Genomic DNA, 26,009 nt, shown 5'->3' with positions numbered 1-26,009 from the left:
CCCTGCCTTAGGGCTGGTTTAGTCACGTCCCAGTTCCTCAGATGGAAAACAGGCAAGTGAAGCATCAGCATCGGCATCAGTGCTCTGGCACTTCCCGGACCCACAGGTTATCCGGGATAAAGCACAGGAAAGGCAGCGTGTTTCATCGATAGCCAGACAGTCTGTTCCCAGGGAGAGGGATTTTATCACTCTCCGAACTGCAGGACAGCCAAGCCCCCTCCTCAAGCCAGCCCTGCCCCTCAGGCTGCACTGCCGAGCTCACAGTGGCACATCGCGGGCTCAGGGAGCAAATCCACCCCCATCCCACCATCCACACACTGTCCCATGCAGAACCAATGGGGAGACAAGGGGTTTTCAGTGGCAGGGTTGGAACAGGTGAACTAAATAGGGTCATTTTGCTGCCATAAATAGCAAAATATTGTGGGAGAATCAAGTTTTGTCTAGGCCTCTTCCAAAAGCAATCCAGTGGCATTCCCGCTGGTGCTCCTGAGATCTCAGGATCATACAGTGGATGAGCTACCCAGCTCCAAGAAGCCACCTAACAGGGACTGGAGTTGGAAATAGCTGGTTCCTTAATTAGTAGCTGGCTCCTTATTTATACATGCAGACAGTCTCTACTGGGGTATTTTCCTGTTTTTGTGAAGGGCCAGGGTGGGGAATCACTACCTGTAGGAGGGCACAAACTGTCTGGGACCCCACACACACCCCCCTAATGCTGGCACCACAATTTGCCACAGGCAACCTGGAGATACGCAGAAGACACATGAGGGTTTGTTCCCTTTCTGGTTATAGTGGGGGAAAAACAAAGATGCCACTAATAATCACCTGTTAGATAAACACCAGCCTCTTACTGGAACAGGTTCATCTACCAGCACCTTGATTTACTCACCATCACAAGCCTGTCTCTCCTACCTGGTTCCATAGAGATTTCCACCTTCCAAGACGAAGTTTCAGTTCGCCAGTTGTTTTAGTGGAGCAGCACAGCCTGGAGCAGAGCCTGAAGGGTGTTTGCAGCCATTCATCCCAACAAACACCTTTGCACCAGCCTTTTATCCCCTGGCAGTTGCTGTCCTGACCCTTTCGTCAGCTCCCCTAGGGATGAAAACCCTCACGGCCAGCTCTTAGATCATGTTCAATCTTTGTGCTTTCCTACCCTCTTTACCTTGGTGCCTGCAGTGACATGAGCTCACTGGGTACTGGCGTCTCTACAGAGCTGGGAAGCGATTTCCCCATCAAACCACATCTGCTTGGGAAATTACATTAATTTAAAGTCATTAAACAATACCAAAAAAAAAAAGAAAGAAAGAGAAAGAAAGAAAAAACCAGCCCCCTGTGATGTCTCAGCTTATAAAGGTGCTTGCAGCCAAGATCTGATCTTGCAAGGTGCAACCTGCAGGGGAACTAAAGGCAGTCAGGCACAGCAGACAGTCCTTTAATGAGTTGTAACCAGCTCCCCGTAAGCAGTGTCAGCTCCTCACTGCTGGATTAGTGCACGCTTGACAGGATTTGCAGAGCATAACAGACAATGAAACACCACCAACATTTAATCAGTCAGGATATACAATTACAAGGCAACTCAAAGATGCTTATTTGCCTCAATTTTCAAAACCAGAACTGCCAAAAAAAACCCCAAAAAACAAGTGAACTGTCAGCTCAGTTCACAGAAAGACTTTTCATCACATCTCTGTCTGTGGCAGGCGAGAGTTACCAAAATGTACAGAAATGCCAGATGTCACAGGCAGAGATGGTATAGCAAAGCCTATAAATAGTCAAAATTATTTTTTCAGCATACATTTGTGATTCATAAAATGTGGAACTATAATGAATTTCAAATGCCACATAAATGTTCAAATACAACATATTCCTCTGTGCTTTCCTAATGCTTTAATATTATATGTCTGGGTTGTATAAAGTTGACATTTAACTTGCAAAGGTGTTACTAAACCCCTAGTCTTTTAACCAAAATGACTGAATAAAAGTAACAATTTTGTTTTCAACTCTTTTCACCTGAGGATTTACCTCCCTGTAGTGCACACACAGGTGCTGTGAAAGGGTGCATTAGTTAGAACTGTTCTAGAAGGGTGAGGGAATGGGTAACTTTTTCTCTGAATAATTTTCATAGAGAACAACATCTGACAAACACCCGTGTGAGGGAAGTGAAACAGTGCCTGTTCCCCACAAGTTGAAATGTAAGATTTTTTTTTTTTAATATCGCCCTTTTCCATCAGACACAGGTGAGGTTTGTTAGAGGGCAGACCTGGGCTCCTGCAGCATCGCCCCCAGGGTCAGTGTGGCTCAAGAGTATCTTCCCAAACCTCTTCTGTGACCACACAGTCCATCCCCTACCCCCAACAGACCAGGAATTTCCCCACTCCTGCTATGGTTCCAAAGATAAACCCCTTGTAACGACTAATTCAAACCCTCCTCCCTTTCCCAAATCACAGCATGTAAATAACCATCTTAACCATGATAGGAAAACATTTCAGGAGCAACTAATTGAAGAGTTTAGTCCTAAAAAATATTGAACATCATCAATACTCCTTGTTTTCATGTGTAAATATTTACTTTTAAGCCACCTAGTATACTCTCTAGATGCCAGGAAGTTATTTTAAAACTCATTGTAAAGTGGGAATTACTAAGAAGGTTGAAGAAAACACTGTTTTTTTAAGATTAGACCTTAAGTTCAACCAGAACTAATGAAAACTTGAGTAGTTACAATAATTTTCAAGTGGGTTTATATTTTCTCGTGTTGCTTTTGTGTTTCCTCTTCTTGGAGATGCATTGCACGTTTTTGCAACAAGTCACAGGCTCTTGAAAAGGCAGATACACAAACGTTGAGAAATACAATCAGATTTGTAGTGCATTGAGATAAAAGCTCTTTGGAACATTACCCAGAACATTGCAAAAGTACAGTATAGTCATGACCAGCGTTTCTAACATTTGTAATGAGAATTCTGATTTACAAATAGATCTCTCACACAATGTGGTCATTTGATGTGGATGACAGTGTGTGAATTCATATTTTAGGTCTGCTATTAACTACTGCAGCTGTACCTGAGCAGGCCATGGGTGGGCAACAGTGTGAAGCACTTGGGAAAGACTCAAGCTTGGAAACCACAGAAAAATCTTTCAAAACAGAATCTTTTAAAAATTCCATTGTGTGTAAGCACTGAGCAGCGTTAAATCCGAGGATACGGTGGGAGAATCCACGTGCAGAAGTAGGAGAACCAAAAAGCACGGCACAAATAGGGGTGTGAGCTGGGCTGCCATGGTCAGAACCGAACTCCACATAGACAGAAGTGTTAGTGAAACAAACCCAAATGATTACTGACAAAATGGCTGTGGTTTGAGGTTTTTTTCCCACGTGGATATATTTAATGAACATGGAACCTCTACTCTTCATTTTTGCCAAGACAGAACAAAGATCGGTGCTTAAACCATATTCTCTGAAATCTAGTTTGGTTAGAAAATATAAAACTGTTTCAATATCTTCCCTCAGCACTTTATCATCTCTGTCATAGACAGGATTATGTTAACCAGAAGCTCTACAAAGGTAACAAATGTAGAGTCTGCCTCCACTGTCACAAACACTTATGGGCAATATTACTGAGAAGGAAATTTCAAGAGCACTTTAATATACAGAATGAGTGGGATAGATGTGTGGGGCTTATTTTAAAGAGACAGCCTTTATTTAAAGAACTTTGCTTTGTAGATCTTGTAAAGTAAACATTACAATACTTTTTTTCCACAAATATATTAAAATTGTTTAAATTTAAAAGGCAATTCCACAGACTGATGGATATTTTTAAAGAAAAAAAAATCTAACAGAAATAGGCAGCTCAACTAAAACTAGATTTTAAACATTCTGTTTTGTCATTCCATCTTAAAAAAAAAAGAAAAAAAGGAAAAAGACATTTTTTCCACGCAGACTTCCTTTACAGCAATAAGGCAACTCCTGGAGATCTGAATGAGCTCCTTGGAGATTACAGATACTGTAACTGGCTGTTCCTCATGCTTTATAACACCCAAAGGTGCAACTATCCATTAATCACAATCACATCTGTGCATTAAAATATAAAACTTAAATTACAGATTTTAAAAATATTACTAATAGACTTCCCTATCATAAAATGTTTTACATTTACAGTACTTGAACTATTTCAGTTCTGGGTTGATGAGGTTTAAGCAATTTACCACTGCAAGAGTTAGACTCTGGAGCTCACAAACAGCACAACCCAACCAGGGGCAGCGATAGTCGGTAGAGTCATAGTGCAAATCAAAATAAGGAGTGCAGAACTGCACTAGTTGTTTACATTTCTAAAATATAAATGAACAAGACGAGCTCTTATATTGTACATGCAATAAATTATAGTAAGCATATAGCAATGGGGCTGGGGCATTCTACAAGTGTAGCTGGTGTACCAGAGCTGAAGCCTGTGAAAGATAGGACTCAGTAAACAAAACATTTCAAAGCTTTGTTGTCACAGCACTTGAACTCTGCTTTCATGCTTTGTACTTCTGCTTCCCTGTCTCGCTGATCACACAGATATGCTAGAACAAAACAAAATAAAAAACTCCTGTTAGAAAAGTAACATAAGAGACCAACGTTTGACATCGATAACGAGCTCCTGAAAACAATACAAGTGTGCTGTACGCGTTTCCGCACAAAAGGATTTTGTGATACTGTTTATGCAGAAAAACTTAAGCCCTTTTTTGGTCCAAAAATCTCAACATTGCCTCCTTTCTCCTCCCTCTAATTGTCCCACCCAATGTCTTCTGAATCTGGCGAGACCCAGATAAAGAATTAATGACTTAGAACAAAAAGTGAGCCCTTCTTAACTTCTTCTCAGATCTCTCTTCTTTACCTCTTACATAACTAAGCAAATGCACTTATTTGTTGTAGATGTCTGGTAAGACAAGAAACTTCACATGAACTCCACATTATTTCCAAGCTGGCAGATGTGCAGCCCCCATGGTGCATGCAGCAAAATAAAGTTCAGTTTCATAAGGGCTCCAAACACTGTCCTGCTGCTCCAGGACTTGCTCCCATCATTGCATCACCAACGGAACAGACTGGAACATGAGGCATGATTTACAGAGGAGGGAGAGTGATGTGAGGAGATTTCCTTTCCTTCCTCCTCCCTAGTTTTAAATGGGCAAAAACATACGGGAAAAATTACTTACGTTCAAATCTCTAAAGTATTCATTGTAATCTAGGGCGTATCCCACAACAAACTTGTCTGGCACTTCAAATCCAACAACTGAAAAAGACCATAAGTCACCAGTGTGTTAGAAAGGAACTTCCTAGAGTTCACTAGAGCCTTTTACAGAGACAATCTGGAATTTTATAGATATGTCAGCATTGTAACTCATTTTATTTCTTCCACTCAAGTACTCTCAGATTCATATTCCACCTATTTTAGAATTTTAACTTACTTTGTTGATTTAGCAAACTAAAGGAAATTAAATAGCTGTATTTATTGGTCCCCACACAGCTGCAGGCTACTAGTATGCAAGAAATTAATGGAAACTCTTAAATCTATAGACAGAATATTATGAGTATAAAATTCCTTGAAAATTTCCTCTAACTTTGTAAACACATACAAAAAGTGCCAATACTTCCTGGCACTTCCTACACGTTTGACATGCCAGTGCAGCAGGAGTGAACTGGTGAGCACAGCACAAGTCCCCCTCACAGCACAATCCAAAAGGCAGCACCTCTGGGAGCTGGGCCTGCACCCCAGGCAGGGCTGCAGGAAGGGTCATTTGCAGGTCTCAGAAACGTGGGTTGGTTTGGGGTTTTTTTGTGTTTGGTTGTGATTTTTATCTCCCAGAGAAGCTGCCTAAAAAGAGAACATCAGCTCTTCCATAGATTGTCTGAACAGCTCTAGCAGGACAGTTCATCGGTGGTCAGGCAGTCTCAGTCCAACCTGCCCACACACACTACACAATTACCAAAATTAAATTATATACAATATAAAACTTCCAAGTGGCTTTCTCCCCACAGGCCAAAATGAAAGACTCCCGAGTCTTTCCTAAATTAAGGTGACATTTAGCATTTACTTGGCCTCACAATACAGGGATAAAATGGAGGCCCAGCCATTGTTGTCTCTCCCTTCAGAGCTCATGTGTCCTGCTCTGGACAGGTTGTCTCTGTGGACAGATGGCAAAACAAGTCATCTGCTGCAAGATGCTCCAAAGGAACCATTAGCCCAGCTAAGCTTATAATGAGATCCCAGGAATGAGGGGCGTCCTTGACTGAGGGGAACACCTCAATGAAGCTTTAAGGTATTGAAAAAACTTCAGTTCCTAAATAATGTACAACCTTGGAAAGGAGGAGGAAGAGGATGTGATTCTGTTGCTAAATTCACTCCATTTCTACAGTGAAAGTCCATGGTCTAGACTAACAGGAATTTAGTCTCTGGAACAGGCTTAAAGCACACAGCCCTTCCCAAGGCAGGAGGAGCTGTCACTCTCTTACCATTGTCTACTGTGGTTACTATTCCTTCCTTAATGGTCTTGGGACAGACAGGAAAATACAAGAAGGGAGTAATTCAGATGCCCAGCCTTAACCAGCCTTAACTTGTATCAGACCTTCTACCCTGTGTGGTTGTCCTACATTCCTGGGAACATCCAAACAGCATGAAGTGGCTACGTTTAGGCACCCAAATCACTCCCAAGTGTGTCAAAAGGTGAATCCAGCAGATTCTTCTGACCAAAGCATTTGACTACAGGTAAGCTGGGAGAATTTGCACATGAAAAGCGTGTAACCTAGACCAAAAATATCAAAGTTTGGTTTTCAATATAGTAAAATGATACAAATCCCGATGAACTCCATCAAAATACGTTCCAAATATTTAAATTCCCTAAATAAAAGCAAAATCTATCAAGAATCATTAGTGAAAACTTATTTGGAACATTCTTGGACTTTGTCAATACACTGACATACTTATAAAAATGAATAATGGTTGTCAAAAAGTCACTTACAGTCTGGTCGATATCCAACACTTCGAGGAGTTCTTTTTACCAACAAACTGTCAAATAAAACCAATGTACAACTGAAACATGGAAAAGCACCAGGTACAAATATATTATACTGTTTTGATGACAGACAAGCTGAAGCAGACCTAAATGTGCATAACTGACAGGATAACCACACATATATTAAACTATTATTTTATTTGCAGGCACAGTTGATCATAATGACAAAATCACAACTTCCTAGAATCATGAATGATTTACAGCCTAAAGGATAACTAGGAGGTCTGCAAGGAAAAGGCTTGGAGATACTGATCTGGATGCATTTCGATGGTGAAAAGTAATTTAGTGGGGGTTTATGTGTGTTAGGAACTTCAGGTGCACTTGTGCGACTTGGTTCAAACTGTTTTTCACTGGAAGCACTAATTATCCCCATAATGAAAATGTAATGGGTTCTGATGATCAGGGGATACAAATCTGCTCCCTTTTCAGAATTAACAGTGAGAGGTTATAAAGAGCAGGGAGATACAGAGCAGGGGGCACTGTAGCAGAGAGAAAGGCACTGCTAGCATAGTTGGATTCCCTCCTTATTCAGTTGAGCATTTCTACCTTAGAAGACAATCCCACAGGCCTGACACTTGCCTGTCTGGGATAGAGAGACTTTGGGAGCAAAAGAAAGGGTGGTTGATGGCTGAATGTAAATGCAGAGATTAGAATAACTCTGTGCATTGAGCACAGACCTCCCTCCCTCCTGGGTCACCCCTGAAGGTGGGGCTTCACCTGCCAGAGTCCCAGTCTCGATTTCAGACAGTTGCTGAACTTCCAATTGGGAAACTTAACTTTTGAGAATTGGTGTAGGAATTGATCAGAGAAACCCCCAAATCATATTAGCATTAATTCACATCTCCCTGCTACAACTCCTTAATTGTCTGAGAGAAAGACAATAAAAAAATTTTAAAAAAACCCACAACCATCACCAACAAACAAACAAACAAACAAAAACAACTAAAAAAGACAAAAAGAAATAGAAGAGAGGCAAGTGAAGTAACTAAGAACTAAGACTATCTAGAATGATCATGTTTACCTCCTCAGGTCTTTGGTAGACCCAAATTACTGCAACAGGTTTAAACAACAGGAAACTAGTCTTTGCTCATTTGTATTATATTTATGATTTACACTGTTGTGTTGTGACACTTATTTTTATTCTGGCCAGGGAGAAATCCTCAACAGCCTCACCTTCAGCAGGTCACCCCCAGATTATTAGCAAGAAGAGCTGTTCTCACACATCTAACAACTGCTTTGACATTGTTATGGCAACACAAGTGATTAGATATTACACCCAGCCCTGCTTTATCTCTAATCCCCAGCAATCATTATGCTTTTATTGGAAAATACACAACCACAGCACAGCAGCGCAACAGATGCAATTTAAAAAGAAGTAGGAGGGATGTTGATATTGGTTAATAATATAATGTTATCCTCAATATTTCTTGTTGGCTGCAAGTTATCTAATTATGAAATGTTTTGAAAACTAATTGAATAAAGGTGTAACTAAGTAGAAAAGCCCAGAAGAGCATATGGCTGGCTGACTCTCACGGAATGACCTCCAAAGCTCAGCTGCACTATGCCCTCTACACAAACATTAATATTAGTGTGCAAACTAATTTAATTCTACAATAAAGAAGGCAAACTAAAAAAAGGTCTTCACTGCACAAATATAGTGAAGTTGCAGATAGTGCCAGCAGAAACAAACATCTTTGGAGAGATGTTACATACAGGTAAGTGACAACCACTAATTATTTTTATCGTCTTCTCCAGTAAAAGTCTACATTTATGAACTAAATTTGTGTTGAAAATGCCTCTATCAACTTGAGAGGGTATTTCACTTAAGCTCAAAAGGCTGAAATTCTTCTAGCTACTTCTAAACTTGGACTTCAGTGGTAAAACACCCCAAACCTTACCATAATGTGATCAGGCAAGAGATGTCCCAGGCATCCCCTTCTGAAGCACTGAAATTCTTCCAGCAATAAGACTGAGAAGAACAGTGTTTCCAGCATCCCTAACAAATGCATATTCTCATAACAAGCAAAAGTGGTTTTGGAGTTTAATTTAGTACTAATCTTCAACAGATTGCATCATATATGACTGCTGCAGAAATGTTTCCTCCTGTTTTTCTCTTCCATGGAAATGTATTCTACATTTGGTTTTGTTTGTTGGTTTGGGTTTTTTTCACACTGTGTGTCCTTCTTAAGGTGAAAAACAGCACAAATAATCATTAAGAATTTACCTGGCTACTTTCACCATCTTTGGATTGTACTGCTTAAGTAGAGACAGCAACGTTTTCATTGTTTTACCAGTATCAATTATATCCTGAAAATAAAAAACTCATGTAAGACAGAATATTAAACACACCAGGGTAGCATTTTCAAGTTTCCACCACAGAAATTGCTCATTCACAGGAGCATGAAAATATGGTAAACTACTGCTTGTAAAAATGCCCATAAAAATGCTTGTAGCCAAATATAGGTGACACGTAACCCCTGCCGTGCTCATGCAACCACCCTGAGTAATGTGATCACACCCAGGAGTTATTAATTAATAACACACAGGAGTTATTAATAACAGGAGTTCTTAATTGTTGTGGATAACCGTGGCTTTGAAAGCAGTTGCTGAACCAGCAGTTACTGCAATGACCTTCTTGGCTCCTTCTGGAGATTTTATGGCTTGTGGTCCTTGCAGCCATGAGACAAAGTTTAATTTGAGTGTGGTATGAGTAATATTAGTCTTGCTGTTGAGCTCAGTTACAGACAGATGTATCCAACAGAAAGAAAAGCAAGAAGGGAAAACAGGCAGAACAACCCATTATTGCAATTGGAGGAATGTAATGCACATTACAGATTCAAGAAATAGCTGGAAAAATTGCACTGGGAATATCTGGGTGCAGTTCTAAAGTCTAAAACACACTAGAATTTTAATCACACACCATTTTAATCCCATCTACTGCACATATAAGCAGGAAGAAATAATATATGGCTTATAACTGAGGCATCAGAAATGGATTAGTCATTTGGACTGAAACAATCATAGGATCTTTAGGGGGACAGTCTTTACCCTGGCCTGAAATAAAGTCTATTTGAAGTGAAGGAGGCAGATAGTACAGAAGTAGCAATATCCTGATTTCAGCTTATTTCCCCATGACTCCCAATTAAAACAAAAATCAAACAACAAATTCAACAGAGCATCCATCAGCAATACCATTAACACTTAATGCTTTTAATCATGGTTATAAACTCAAGAGAACTTAAAGACATACATGCATATAGATAAAAATCAAAGCTGGTAAATAAACAGAAGTAGCTACTTCCAAACTCCAAGGGAAACCCAGAACCTATTACTGATTTTGTGTTATGTGATTAGCTGTTTATTAGAGGTGAAGTTCTATTTTGTAAAGATTTTCTTTGACATTAAAGGGATGCAGTAGAGAAAAGCCTTGTGCTCTGGTGCACAAGACATTAAACCCACAATAAATGTGCATTTTTATTGTTTGACAGTTAAATGGTGATTGATAAAAGGGTTCATATTTGACAGTGTATAAGACGAGTCATTGGATAGATGATTCACTGAATAAATAAATGATAAACTAACCTAATCTGAGGCTTACATTCATCTGAAATGGAGCAGATACCTAATTAAACATATCTGCCTATCTGAAGCAAAATATACTTCAAAGGACTGCACTGGTCACACAATGACTGCTGTATCATACTATTTTGGTACGAGTTTTGGAACTGAATGTGCTTCCTGTGGAATAATATAACCTCCTCAAATTAGGAAAATGATACATAAAAAACACATTTGACTAAAAGAAACATCCTTCCCTTTGGCTGCTGAATCAGTTGCCATAGCTGTTTCTTTCCTTACAAACATGCCATTTCCATTATTTGGAGACTTAACACACTATTAGATTGCACATCCACTTTTCCTGTCTACTGCTGCTGCTTCCCTACCCTGAAATTGTCAATTGTACTCAAGGAAAGTGATACTGGCTGAACATGAGCAATGTTGTTCATCAAGAAAGAGGTATGAAAGCAAGAATTACACAACAATACCTCCTAGGCAATCAAACTGGGTTGTACTGTACCTGGAACCATGACAAGACAGAGGAATGGGAATTCAGCAACTACAAAATGCTCATTAAGAATCAGTGTTCTCAGTGTCACTATTCGCTAATTAAATGACACACAGAGACACTGGGCTTAGATCTGTTTTTCACATATTTTAGGATACTCATACCAGGAACCTCTTTCTACCTCTGCAGCTTAGTTTCATAGTTTGCTATGATAAACCCAGGACAATAATACATTTCATAGCTGTTTGTTCAGGCTACTTTTTAAAAGAAAAAAAGGGGGGAACAAAAGACATTTTAGAATTGACAAAATCCCAGAAAACTGAAAGCAAATGCAAACAGCTTTCGATGGTTATTTTCTTTGTTAAATATAGCAGTTGAAGGCAATTTGAGAATTCAAAACACAGCTTAGTTCAAAGTCAGAGATCACTTGCAAAATTCAGGCCTGAAATCAGAAGCTGGAAGACTTGAAGCCAGAAACTGTAGGTTTTCTGGCTTAAGAACAACTTCTAATAGAACTCTTTAACCAGTGACACATTAGAACTGCAAAGTGAAACATAATACTTACTTCTACAATCAAAACATTCTGGTAGGAAGAAAAAGAAAAAAAAAAAGGAAAAATCCATTAATATCTAGACAACATACAATTTCTTATTAATCTCTATAACTCGTTAATTTTCAATGCAGTTAAATATTTGTACCACCATTTATGTATGTTTACATACATATGTTTACAGAATTTGTCTTTGCTGATACCAAAGACAGTGAATAGAGGATTTTTTAAGTTCAGACTAAACTGATGGCTTTGATGGGGCTTATCCATTCTCTGAGTACACAGTGGTGAATATTTAAAGGAAACATTTCCATTTTTTAAACTCTATAATCTTCACACACTAAAAGAGCAGCTTTAAAATCACGCAGGTATGTGGGTTCCTTAGTGGTTTGTTTGTTCCTTAGTGGTTTGTTTGTTTGCTTGCTTTTAAACATACAAAGAGTCATACCTTTCCAGTCAAGGTTGAGAGGTCATCTCCCCCAATGACTTTGATATCTCCAGTTGACTGATCATTCTAAGAAAGAGGAGGGTGAGCATTACCATTACCAGAATAAAACTAATTATTTCCTTGCAGTAAATGTCAAACTAATTTTTTTCTTGCAGCAAATGTCAAAATTGCAAAGCACATAACCAGTGAATGTTAATGCTTTCAGAAACAGCATCTCTCTATTAACTAAGAAATTACAAGTGATCAACTTCAAAGATGGTATTTCAGATTAAAGACTGTTTGACAAGAGATTTGCATCAGTGCAGGCACCATCTCTCATCTGTGACCATTATATATACATATGTATCTAAAAAGCTAGGATTTGCTATGCATTCCCTACAGATATGGAAACAGGACAAAAAGCAGTTTGTTTTCCAAGCTGCATGCTGCCATATAGCTGGTAATTTACATTTTAAACTTTAATGCCTTAGAAAGCCTTACTCTGAATAAGAATAAGCAATCATAAGAAGAATAGCCAGCAAACAAGGCACAGATTACTATTGAGAACTATAAGCTACAAAAATAGCCAGAAAAGCTTATGCTTGCCTAGTTTATAGCAAATATTGGTAACAGACCAAATTACTTCTTATAGCAATGGAACAGCAACACAGGTACACCGTCACTACAACAGAGCATTTTGCTTCAGCAAAACTGAACTGTGATAAAAACATAAATGAACTGTTACACAGGAAAGATAAAAACAGCTGCTAGAAGTGCTTCACAAATCTTTGCAGTTTATCAAAGTCACTCGACTGACTTTAAACCTTGACAGTGTCTCACGGGTCATATTAAACGCCTGTGCAGGTGCTGAGTTCCTGAGCAACCAAAGGGTGAAAAAACAGTTAAAGATTTCTGACACCGGTTGTAACCAGATTTCCACCGGCAAGAACTTTGTTTAATAATTAAGCAACGTTTTAATTATCTTCAGGAGCCTTATTTCCCAGTTCAGTACTGGTAAGACTTTAATGCTTTGTGGTGTAATACATAAGAGTTTTACTGTTTAGATCTGTTTTCACTGCCTCCCTGTTGTCACCGCTGGAAAACAATAATGCTTTACAAGATCATAACTCCTGACTCAAGTGACTCCAAGATCACCTTTTAAAAGGCATTTTAAGTTCCTTACAGCATTTGCTATAAGGCTTGGTTGGCAGAGACCTTTCAGAATACTGCTGTGACCAGCCTAACCAGAGTTTACCATGTACTCCACTGAAAATCCCTATTTTTCCAAGTGACAGCACAACACATCCACTGTCTTTTGGCTGCCCTTCATGACTATATAAGCAACAATTGCTCATTTCCATGTTTAAACGCAGTAGACTGGTGAAAAGCCATTCTTCCTATAACACAAACAGAATGAACTGTTTGTCAAGAATACTGAGAGCTGGATCTGTTCACAAACACTATCTTTCCATTTCTTAACAGCTTGCCAGATCATTAAAATTCATCTATAAGGACTCAGAAAACTGGAGTTATGAGCAAAGTTTAATCACAGCTTGATCATGTCAGTATTCTTAGAGAATTATTTTTGGGTGCAGAACAGAATGAACTTTGCATTGCAACACAAAATAAAACCCCATATGCTTGTAAATATTAAATGATCGGTTTGAAACAAGAATAGAACCTCAATTACATCAATTACAGAACCATTACAAAAGTTCAGCTGCTTCATTTATACGACCAGGGTATTTTTAACATCTTTTATCCAGTCTGTAGAGGCAGGCAGGATGATCTAGTAATCATATCCAGAGACAGTGACAAGAGAGTCGAAAGCTCCACTTTCAACTGTCCATTACAGCTTGTGATGGCTTTCACATCACTAAACACAAATCTGTCCAGCTAGTAAAGCACAGGTCAAAACTACAGGGCAGATTTAGCATTACAACACTATTTCTGATGGAAGACCCAGTCAAGCTGTTATATACATGTCCGTGTTAGGACATTCTTATCCAGTCTAAAGGACCTAAGATTGGATATTAATAACCACCTAAGAGAGTCTACAGAAATGAAGTGCTTGTAAATACTGCAGTGGAGGCATCAGGTAACAGGAGCTCCTAACTCATCTAGAATAAGAAAACATTCTTTTATAGAATTGGCTGACAAAACCAAAAACCCTGAAGCCAACACCTCAAGGAAAACATTCTGCTTAGACAACTTTCTGTCTGTCTTTCTCTGCTTCCCTCTTCATCTACATGTTTTTACTACAAAAAGGGCTTTTAATTTCCATAAAACTTACTTGGTTGCTCACTCCCCTATTAATAACAAGGCACTGTAGTTCTGGGGGGTAATTACCAAAAGCAGCTGTAGTAAAGAAATAAACTGAAACATGGCTGAAACACCGGTAAAAAGGCAGCCTTGCTTTTTAACAGAGGCTTTTTTTCAGGTGTTTCAAACCATTTCTCCAATATTTTTTTTCCAAGTTAGAAAGTAGAGAGTGTGAAAGGGTGTAGTCTTTACACTGTTTGTTAAAACAAGCTAAGTAAGCTATTGGAAGTGTTCCTTGGAGAAAGCAGAAGATACATACAACTGCCTGTCCCAGGGTTACAAAAAAAAAGGGGGAGCCATCATTTCCTATTCTTTAACCTACTATCCTGTAATAGAGTTTTTGTGTTTTTTACAGGCAGAATATATGGGCATGTGGGGGCCTCGCCGTTAAGCAGACTGGTGGCAGGAGTCTCCTCTTTTGGGAGGAATGGAAGGAAAGAGGCTCAAACTGCTCTCTCTCACTGACTTTAATACAGTGCACAAGCACAAAGTGCCTTGTGAGATACAACCAAAGGCTGGCACAGACCCTTCTGCCCAGCCTTGCCTTCTCGTTAAAGTACATAACTAAATTACTGCCTCATGTTCTGCAAACGTGACTGTGGTCTCCAGGTAACCCCTGGACAGGCAGTGGTGTGTGTGCCTCGGGCAGCTGGGGCTGCTTGTCTGCACAGACTGGACCAAAGCCCCACACACTTCTGGGCTTTGCTGTGACACATTAATAGATCACAATAACTCCATCTCTGGGTTACACAGTTTAATGAAACAAAGGATAAGTTTCCAAGTCAGTTATCTCTATTTTCTAATGCTTTCTGCACTCCTCTACAACTGCAACAAGTAACCCACAGCGCTGACTTCAGTGCCAAGTTGCTGATACAGAACTAACTGTAAAACAATGTATTGATACACTCTAAACTAAAACCAAAAAATGTCATTAATTCCACATTACAGGTGGTCTTGGGGAACATATCATAAATTTCTGAAATCCCAAAAACATGAGACTTGGCTGTCAGAAGGTCAGGAATCATACAGTGCTGACATACACCTGCTTCTTCCTCCGACCTGCACAACATAACCTTGTGCTTCCTTCTACAAAACTTGCAAGTTACCTCATTTTACAGAATGTTCACTTTCCCTATAAAGTTGTGTTCAGAATTAAAAGATTCTCCCAAAAAATGTAAACCCAAGGCAACCCAAGATGCCTAGTCTTGAAAGGGTAGTACAGTATTCAGGGGCCACTAATCATAATTCTAAGTTTATGTATCCAGTATTTCTTCAAGGCCAAATACAACTACTTTGACTCACTGTTTGGTTGAGCCAAACAAAAGATGGGATAAGGAACTTGGGTATAACAGTTTTTGCAGCTTTCAAATCATGCTGTTCAATGATGAGGTCTGGTCCACATAATTCCTAGAATTAAATTTTTGTAATCATAGTTGCAGGAGAATCCTCTGTATTAGTCTTGAGCCACAGCTTTAGGGATGGGGTAGAGGGCTGAGAGGAAATTGGTGAACAAGTAAAGGACATGAACACATAAAGGACTCTCTACTCTGCATAAGGATTTTACTGGGCTGAGGAGATACCAAGGTCTAAAAGAAAACGCATTACATAATAAGGTAGAGAAAGAGTAAATTAGCTTGTGACTCTTAGTTCCCTTGATTATTTGTTTAATATTAGCACATTCTGGAAGTAACAACATTAAATCACCTCTGTTAATTTCTAGTCAAACAGATAAAAATTGCACAGCACTGCACAGATACTTACACAGTAACTCTTCAACCTAATGAAGTCGACAGTCATGGGGATTGATTTGTCACTGTTTCTGTTCAGGGCTTTGATGTAGTCTAACAAATCAGCAAAAAATTTATAGCCACCCTTCAGTACACAGAGTGCCACAATGTGGTGTCCTCCCATGCCCTTCATAATTTCTCGTGCCAGTCTCTCCGTCCTAAACAAAACCAAGGAAGAGTGAGCTGTCAAAACATTTCATTTGTTTACCATAGCAGCAGCGTTTTGGACTGTGAACAGCAGCAAACACGGGCATCAAACTTGGAAATATGTTTGCTCAGAAATATTTGTCTACCACTTCAGTTCACTTTTACACGTTACTGGTCAACTAAGTTTTGCTGTTCAAGGTTAATCCAACAATAGTGCTGCCAAATGACCTTGTTTTCATACGTCACACTCAGCCAAAGCAAATTTTAACACCCTGAAACTGTTTGGCTGTCAGATATGAGACACAAAGGTGTGTTTCTCCTTCCAAAGACAGGTTCAGCTTCCACGCAAAGAGCAACGTAACACAACCCAAAAGGCAGCACCCCTTACTAACTGAGGAGCAAGAAAAGTTTCAAATTTTAAACTAAAGAGTTTATTTGCCAAGTTAGAATGCCAGAAACTTGTCCTGAATGCAGAATACAATACCAACAATGCAGAGCAAGAGAACACTGCACTGTTTTACTGCAATCATTGTTTCTAAATTTATCTTGCAATTTATTTTAGAAAGCACGGTCTGCATTTATTGTGTGCCAGCTGACAGCAGGTTTCTCAGAGAAAGCCAACCATTATAAACTTTATGTCAGTTCCTTAATGACAAGTATTTTGTCCAATTTTTTGCTCTATATGGACTTCCAGTGCAAAGTTTTTACAATAATTAAAAATAAACTTTTTTTAAAGAGATGATCATTATATCTAGTCAAACAGGACCATGCAAAATCTAGATGCATTCCTAGTCACAAGATCTCCTAGAAGATCCACCCAGCGCCACTCATAAATGGCTTAAATTCACCAAATTTGTTGTTCATTCTCTTAAAGGGAATTAGCAACTATCAAACACAAAATAAAACAAATATGCCTCGTAGGCTTATGCACCAATTTCTGATCACACAAGATAAAACTTCACAGCACATCACAGATTTCAGCAACCACAAAAGCGATAGATTTATATTTGTGGAGGATAACGTCTTTCCCAGAAGGTAGGAGAAAGTAGGATGGTATTCACCTACCACATGAACATGAGAAAGTTTAACACGACGAGATTAATAATTTACTTTTATTAATATCTTATGGAAATTCAAGAGACTATAATTGTTTTCAGACTCAACTGGTACAACAAAACGTCTTCTAATTACGTTTCTAAAACATCAAAGGAACAATGGAAAGAAAGTCATAGGTTGCTACCTACCACAACATTTTGCTTGAGAATTATGACCAATTTTCAAACAATAGCATGACTGCAAATGTACAAACTCTTAGAAGCCAAAAAAAGAGAGTTAATTAGCACTTGTATGTTCTAGTCTCTAATTAAATGTAATCTATTTAGACAGTCACCAGGCAGCAAAATTATCACTGGAAGATTGTTTATTCCTGCGTCATGGAATCAGTGTACTGTCTGAAGTCAAACAAACCTGTCCATGATGAGCCCATGAGGAATATAGACTTTTTCCAAATCATCTGCATAATGTTTAGGTATGCAGAACAAATCCAGGTCGTAGCCTTGTTCATCATCACCAATCTGAAAAGGAAATAAGGTGAGATTTCTAAAGAGCCTTATATAGAGTCCGTGGTGAGACTTTGCGTTATTCAGTAAAAACTATCAAACCCACAACACTCATCAGCCTCTCTGAAAACATCAGTCACACTGAACACACACAAAGTGTAATCTAACAGTTCACAAGGGTTACTTGAAATACCACGAGTTGTTACGCAATGCCCAAGTCCTACAACATTCTCCTGCACCGGAGAGCGGGAAAGTGAAGGTACTTCACCCGAACGAAGCTCTATATTCCATTAAAAAAATGACCAAGGAGCTTTTTAACCTCTTTGATTTTCCTAATGTAATGCAAAACCTGCATTTGCAATTAAGCAAGCAGAGGTTCTGACATGGACACCTTCCAAATCTCCACAACACCCGATCACAACAAAACACATGAGCCAGCGCACAGGACAAGACAAGACAGCTACGTGAGCATGGCAAGTTCTGCTGCTGAGAAGCAAGTCTTCTCTGACCACCATCTCCAAAACAGGCAGGTTCAAGATCTTTCAGAATCTGAAATTAAAGCCTTCAGCAACCTGTTCCACATGGACAAACTCCCTGTATGAAATAGCCTGCAACATTGGCAAGTGCATGTTAATTAGGACAAGGGATTAGCAAATGTATATAATGATACCAAACGCTGCTGAGGCTCAGGGCACATTGTCACATCAGGCAGAGCCTTCCCTGAACCTTAACCCTGCCGCAGCTCGAAAATGACAATGTGTTTTTTTAATTCCTTCACTCTCTGGTTATGTAGCTGAACACCAGGAAAAAGAATTGCAGAGGGAAAACAGAAGCTTGTCACTGACAGTTCACCAGGGCGGGTATTTTAAGTATCCATTTTGGTACAGTTACTTTTGCAGGGCTCGATCTTATTTCAGTGCCCGTGCAAGCACTTACCTGGCCAGTGATCAGCGAACTGTTTACATGGGGGTTTTGTTGTGTAACCCCCTAATGAGTATTTTACCTGGGGAATTTCATTAGTATTTCAAACTCCCATCCAAAACTGACCCTGTGTGAGCTGCACACACACATACGGCTCGGGCACCGAGTCCCTGCCCTGGGTCCCTGCAGACCACAGCAGGCTGCTATTTTAAGAAATAAAGCAGGTCCGTCCCAAAACTCGTGGTATTTTCCTGTGGTCCAGAACCAACGTTATATCGAGCGTGTCTACTAAACCTTCCTTTCTGCATCTGACAGGGAATGGGCCCTTCCTACAGGTTTTATCAGGGTTTTTTTATGACTGCAGGGATTTACAGTCGCAACCTCGCGGCCGGCACAGCTCCCGGCCATCAGACACCGCACGCACTTCATCAGCACCGGCACTGGCTTTAAAAAGATTAATAAAAACGAGCACGTAAGCGCCTTAGCAGATGCGGCGATAACGCAAAAATATAAAGAACATCCCCCGGATGCTGCTCCTCCGGCAGCAGCCCCGGCTCACACACACGTGGGGTTCTCCCGACCGGAGCCTCCCGCACGCCGCGAACAGCAACAGGAATAGGAAGTTGTGCAGCCCTGGGGGAAGTTCATCCACCTTCGCTCCAGAGGCGCCAGCGCCGGCTGTGCCCGCCGCCCCCGGGCTCCGGGTCCCCGGGATCCCACCCCGAGGGACCCGCGGCCCCCGCGGGGAAGGGACGCGCCCGGCCCGGGGCAGAGAGGGCAGGGACGGGCAGCCCCGGGCCCGGCGCTGGCAGGGAGGCCGGGGCTGCCCTCAAGGTGACTCCGGGGAGCGGCGGCGCCGAGGGACGCGACAGACGACACACGACACGACAGCACGGGACACGACACACCACACGACGCGGCACCCCCCGCGGTCCCTCACAAGATCTCCGCATTCCGGGCGGCGGGCGGGACCCCCCTCGTCGGCCGGCGGGGCACAGCGGCCCCGGCATCGCCCGGCATCGCCCGTCCCGCCGCACTCACCACGATGCAGGGGCTGGGGGTCGCCATGGAGCGCGGCCCCGCCGGCGGCGGCTGCGGGCGGCTCGGAGCAGCGGCGGCAGAGGCGGCTCGGAGCGGTGGTGGCGGGCAGGGGGAGCGGGAGGCGCCGCGCCCGCAGCGGCCCCGGCGCCGCCTCCGCGCCCTCCGCGCTCCCCGCCCTCAACATGGCCGCGGTGCAGCCACCGCCCTCGGCGTGGCCGTGCGGCCGCCCCGCTGCCCCCGGGGAAGAGCGGGACAGGGGGGACCCTCGCCGGAACGGGGCCCTCGGCGGGGCCGTGCCCTTCCCAGCGGGGTGCGGGTGTCCCCCGCGCTGTCCCACATCCCCTCTCCAGGGTCTTCAGAGTTGGCCCTCCCCTCCACACGCCGCGATGTCGGGGTGTTCCCCGTCCCATCAGGACACCATGGGAGGGTGGCAGTGTCCAGTTCTGGGCCTCTTAATTCGGGAAGGACATTGAGGTGCTGGAGCGGGTCCAGAGAAGGGCAACGGAGCTGGTGAAGGGGCTGGAGCACAAGTGTGATGAGGAGCAGCCGAAGGAGCTGGGGGTGTTCAGCCTGGAGAGGAGGAGGCTCAGGGGGGATCCTACAACTCCCTGACAGGAGGTTGTAGCCAGGTGGGGGTCGTGCTCTTCTCCCAGGCAACCAGCGATAGGACAAGGGGACATAGTCTTAACCTGCACCAGGGGAGGTTTTGGTTGGACAGCAGGAAGAATTTCTTCACAGAAAGGGTGATTAGACACTGGAATGGGCTGCCCGGGGAGGTGGTGGGGTCACCATACCTGGTTAAGAAAAGACCACTTGGAGCCCTGGTCTAGTTGACACGGTGGGGTTTGGTCATAGGTTGGACTTGATCATCTCAGAGGTCTTTTCCAGTCTAACTGAGTCTGTGATTCTGTGACTCCCATGCCCATGGGAACAGGGCTGGTAACTGCTGTCATTCCAGAACCAAGGACAGGGAATGTGCATCCCTCAGGTATTCACGTCCGTGAAGGGGCTCCACAGACAGAGCCCCCATGCCCAGCAGGAACACTCCTCTCCTGCCAAGTGCTGGCCAGGCTCCTCTCCATCACCAGGGAAGGCCCATCCTCCACTGCAGCTTTATGCACCTTGAAGGACGAAAGAAACGGGAATGTTTGCATTCCTCCATGTCTTCCTGTGAATCACAGGATTTGGTAGGGTCTCATTCTCCCCAAGCAGAAGAAATCCAGCCCCCCAGCAAAGGCAGCTGAGGGCATGAGGAAAGTACCTCTAAATACCCAACAGACCATGGCACTGGTGGGTTCTGGGGTGTTGGGGCAGTGCCAGCTGTCAGGGCCCTGGGCAGGGCAGGGCACTCAAACAAGCTGGCAGTGTTGTGTCAGGACAGTTGTGATAACCAACTATCATGCTCCAGGCCTCCAGCAGCTGATAATTTGCCAGGGTCAAATATACATAAGTCATATATTGTGGGATTTTTCTCCTCTGCTTCTCTTTGGAGGGTTAGTGTGCTTACAGCACATGGCTCTGACATGGCGCAGGGAACCCTTTGCAGAGGCCACTCCACATCTGACAGAGCAGGGAACTGACTTAAAAGTGAGCCTCAGTTGTGTGAGCCTCAGGTGATAGCTGTGCCTTTTGACCAGGCAAAGACGGTAGTGACAGGTACCACTTTCCCACACAGAATGGGACCTCGCTGCATGGGGTGGATAGAAGATCATTTTCCTTTTGCTGTAAGATAAGGCTGAACTGTGCTTGTAGATGCTGTCTATATCTGTAATTGTCTGAATGAAAAATCTGATCCTGAGGTAAAATAATAGGAAAGCATGGAAAGGCCTGGATAACTCCAGTGGTCTCAAATGAGAGAAAGAAAAAAAAAAAAAAGCATTGACTTTTCCTGTAGGTCTGGAGTAAGGACAATGCAACAGTGCAAATGGAAATTCGTGGTTTCTTATACTATGTATTAGCTGAAGACTTTCTCCTTTCTCTAAGGGATGGAAACCAATTTTTATTTTATGCTGCATAAAATCTTTGTGTCAAGAAAAGGATAATAATTCTTAAAAATAACTTTATTTATAAAGAGCTGTAGCAATCACCCTGATACATACCTACCATTATTGCTGTCGGCTCAGAAAACACAATGCAATCAATTTAATTGCTCCTTTGTACGAAACAAACAATTTGAGCAAATTTTAACTAAGCAAATGGGCATGATCCCTACTGAATGCTGCATTGTTGCAGCAAGGTGTTCAGCTACAGTCTGGGAGGGTTAACTCTGGAGTGGGAGGAAGGAGCCTTTATCAAATTGCCTGGAGCAGCAGAATGAAACGCCCTGGAGCTCAGAGATATCAGGAACACATCATAGCTGGATTATTTCCAGAAGGCCAGGAAGAACAGCAGCTGCCCTGTCAAGTCCAGGGAGAGCCTGACATTAGTGGGCAGTGGGCAGTATCTATGGAGAGACTGCAACAACAGAAGTGTTTCAGGATCAAATTTTATTTTAGTTACTGAAGACATTTCTCATTAATGACCAATATCAATTTCTGCCATTAAAAGTAGCACCCAACAGCACCTTTCTGATGGCAGGGAGGAGTTGTTGGCTTGCCTTCTATGCAGTTTCTCCCCAGCAAACAAAACCATTAGTCCTGTTTTGCCCTTCTGAGTGAGCAATTTCTTTGTTCCTCCTGCCAAATAGCACATTCCTGGATCCAAAGCATTCCTGGTCTTGCTGGCACCCCGTTATGGAGGGAAAAACAGATTTACAAAAGCAGAAATATTTGCTGATATTACAGGAAGTTGGTTAGCTGAGATCAGCACCAGATTTAGTAGATGACCAGTTTTGTTCTTGCTGGTACAGGGCCACCGAGCTTTGCAGTGCAGGGTGAGGGGGCTCAGAGGTATCTGGGAACAGCACATTTTCTGGCTAGATGATACATAAGGTGGGAAAGCCAGTGTTCTGATTTCTCTGGTGTGCACAGCTTCTTACAAGGCAAAATAATTTAATAAATGTGTTTTGTGTCTGAGTAGATTCTTGATTTCATAATTATTTTGTTCTCTGTTGCCAGCCAGGCATATCTCAGTGCTCAGGCCCAGTGAACCATGGCCTGTGTGAGCACCAGTTGTAAATAACTTTGTTAACAGACTTTTAGAAACCTTTCCTGGTAACCACATGCCCCCCCCCCCAAGTGGGGTACCTGGAGGTAATAACTGAGCAGTCATTCTTTGGAAGCACCTGAAATAGTGTCCTCTGGGTCAGCTCTTCAGGTCAGTGCCCATTCACCAATCCCCCTCTTCCCCCCATTTTTCCCTACCAGCTTTGCCATTGTTGCTGGGTGACTCACAGAGAATTAGCAGAATTTATCTGCTGGTTTTGTTTCACAAAACAAGTCTTCTAAAAAAGCAAAGAGCACAAAAAATCTTCAGCAGATTAACTACTGAGACCAGCATAACTCCCTTGTGACCAGAAAATTTGTCTGTGCAGACAGAACAGGGGAAAATGGAGAATTCCAGGCAGATTAAGCCAGTCCTGAGATGAGGACCATCATTTTTAGTCAAGAGGAAAACCAAGAAGGAATATCTCATTAGATTATATATAGAGCATTCTCCAAAATGTGAATTTAGCACACAAGCATCCCATCTACTGCATGGCTACAGAGGGATCTCTCCACTCTGACTAGTAATTATAATAGCCTATAATTATTTTTCTAGCCAAATGTTTCAAATGGGAGAGGAAGCCAGATGTACAAAAACATAATTTAAAAAGAGACACACCCTTCCTAAGAAATAGGGAATAGATGTTGTTTGTTGCAATATACCTATTAAAATAATGTTATTCCTGTTCTCTGTCTTGTTGACTCTTGTAGAAATTTGTCATCAAAGTGATTCTCAGTGGTGACAATCTCCATGGATTTTGGAAGGTGGTGCCTATCAATGTATTTGTTTCAAGACTGGGATTTCCTGGATGATGATAGTTTACCAAGATTTCTCTCCCTGCTCGGCTAATAAATGACAATTTACTTACCAAAAGTAAAATAAGCAAAACCTCTGAACCAATGTACTTCTCTATAGCTGTAGATAACTTCCTTTTTCACTAAAAAGGTTTTCATCCTCCAGGACAGGGGTTGGGGGAATTACAGACATTTTGCTCTTTATTCAGTAGTGCAAGGAACGGTCAGTGACACAAGAATTACACAGTTACTACAAAACACTCCGTGGTTGCTTATCACAAAATCTCAAGCATCCTGAGAACCACCAGCCTGTATTGCTGCACTTTGGGGCTGGTATTTATGGCATTTATCAGCTTTGGTTTGCAAACATCCGTTCAGAATTATCCCAGTGGTGCCGGCTCAGCAGGACCAGACACGCGACAGCGTCTGTCACAACACCGCGGCGAGGCCGGCGCTTGGCACTCCACACCACAGACACACGGGTCCTGCCCGGCGGGATTCACCCGGTGCCAGCCCGCTGCTAAGGGCCAGCTCGCCTAAGGGCCTGCAGGAATTTAAACAAGGATTATCTTAAAATGGCAGAAAACAAGCAAAGGCAGATCCCATCACTGAGGGAGAGCACGGCATGGGCTCGGTGCTGCCAACCCCGAAGCACAATCCTGTGCCCATGATTTTTAGTAGCCCAAGCCCCATGGCTGTGACTGAGCATGTGGGTGCCCACCTTCCCCCCAACAGCTCTGAGGTCTGCGCTTGCTCCTCTTCCTGCTCAGCAGGGACCTCGTTCCCTGGGCACAGAAGAGCTGTGGGAAGTGGCTTGGACGGAGAGGAAGGCACACCTGAAATCCAGAGACCCGCCCAAAGGACACTGTTTGTTTGAACCTGTCCTGACACAAACGTTGAAGCCTGAGCAACATAACCACCAGAAAGGTATTAAGGTGTTTTTCTTTTGTTTGGTTGGTTTTTTTTTTGGAAATAGCTGTTTTTCAAGCTCCACTTGACTCACTGAACAATGTGGCCTCATGGAGTCACTGATTGAGTTGGTAAGAAAAGAGGGTTCTTTCAACAAGACCACAGCTCGGTTCCTGCTGCAGAGCTGCCTCCAGAGCTGCTGCACCAACCCTCTGCTGTGTGTGCACCATCCCTGCTGCCACACGAGGGGAACACCAGCGTTATCAGACGCTGTCACATGGTCCTGCAAACCCTGCATGAGGACACAGTAAAGCCCAGCCTGACCTCCTTTCACTCCTCCCACACCTCCATTGACTGCACGCATGGCCCTTCTCACCCCCAAGGAGTCACCTGAGGTCCCCAGCAATCCCTTGAAACAGCAAAGCAGAACAAAAAGCAGGGCCAAGGCAGTTACAGCAGATTCCTCCCTTCCCCGTGCAGCAAGGAATAGTGAGAAGTACATTTTCTCCATGCTGGTAACAAGGAAACCTCTTCCGCTCCCCTCATTCAGCAGTACTTGCATCGACAAGATACCTGGGTGACCCAAAAGCTTCTATGTGACACATTTCAGTGCAAACCCCACCAAAATGAATGTGACTGATGGCAGCCACCCTATTGGCTTACTCAAAATTAAACAGCCTCTGGGAGAACAGTAGCAGACAGATTACCACATCACAACATCCACATGCAGCAAACTCCCAGGGCTACACAGGTGTGAAAGGACCTCTGGGAGATGGGCTGTGCATAGGAAGTTCTCTTGCTAAAGTCAAGCAGCTATTTTAGCTAAAAACTTAGTTAACACAGCCTCAATTTTTTCTGTCACTGCTTAGATGGAAGCTGCTAGTAAGAAACCAAGGGAATGCTGCAGCAGGACTTCAGCTCAGGATATCTGCACTGGAAGGCTGGACAACTCCAAATGCAGATGTTTGGTGCTCACAGGTCTTCCCATTAGGGAGGGGGGATTGAGGGAGAGATGTGGCATTCCCCCCCTTTCTCAGTTGCTTTCTGAGGAATGAACAGGTTAATCTGCTTCCACCAGGCACTTGAGTGCAGGAGCTGTCTGGAAACTCCAGGAGCATTACTAAAAATATGGAAAAGACTCTCTTTGTCACATATCTCAGAAGAGGTGTCTGTACAGATACACACAGGTGACCCAGACACAAGGATTGTTAAAAAAACCAATAATCTGAGCCCGTTGACACCAGCACAGACAAAGGGGCCAGAAGGTGTGAGGACAGAAACTCAAGAGAAGGCAGGAGGTG

General features: G+C 42.6%; 1 protein-coding gene across 5 annotated transcripts; it reads right to left on the bottom strand.

Annotated features, from left to right (window-relative positions):
- Window positions 1-3,360: 3,360 nt before the first annotated feature.
- On the bottom strand, window positions 3,361-19,948 carry HPRT1 (hypoxanthine phosphoribosyltransferase 1). 5 transcript variants are annotated; one of them, XM_027687155.1, is made up of 9 exons: window positions 19,862-19,948; window positions 17,808-17,914; window positions 16,168-16,351; window positions 12,106-12,171; window positions 11,673-11,690; window positions 9,266-9,348; window positions 6,988-7,058; window positions 5,185-5,261; window positions 3,361-4,551 (listed from the first exon to the last, which is right to left on the bottom strand). In XM_027687155.1, exons 1-9 carry the CDS (start codon window positions 19,886-19,888, stop codon window positions 4,504-4,506), a joined length of 681 nt encoding a protein of 226 aa, XP_027542956.1. In that variant the 5' UTR covers window positions 19,889-19,948; the 3' UTR covers window positions 3,361-4,503. The 5 variants fall into 5 exon arrangements, with proteins under 5 accessions (XP_027542956.1, XP_027542955.1, XP_027542958.1 ...); XM_027687154.1 differs by lacking the exon at window positions 19,862-19,948 and adding an exon at window positions 18,219-18,269; XM_027687157.1 differs by lacking the exon at window positions 19,862-19,948 and adding an exon at window positions 18,219-18,269 and having other exon boundaries at window positions 6,988-7,034.
- Window positions 19,949-26,009: the final 6,061 nt, after the last annotated feature.

This window comes from Neopelma chrysocephalum, unplaced genomic scaffold (assembly GCF_003984885.1).
Source record: "Neopelma chrysocephalum unplaced genomic scaffold, ASM398488v2 Primary Assembly neopelma1_73b, whole genome shotgun sequence".
Lineage (NCBI taxonomy): Eukaryota > Metazoa > Chordata > Aves > Passeriformes > Pipridae > Neopelma > Neopelma chrysocephalum.
Note: the sequence above shows the minus strand (reverse complement) of the source record. Positions and strands in the feature narration are given on the sequence as shown.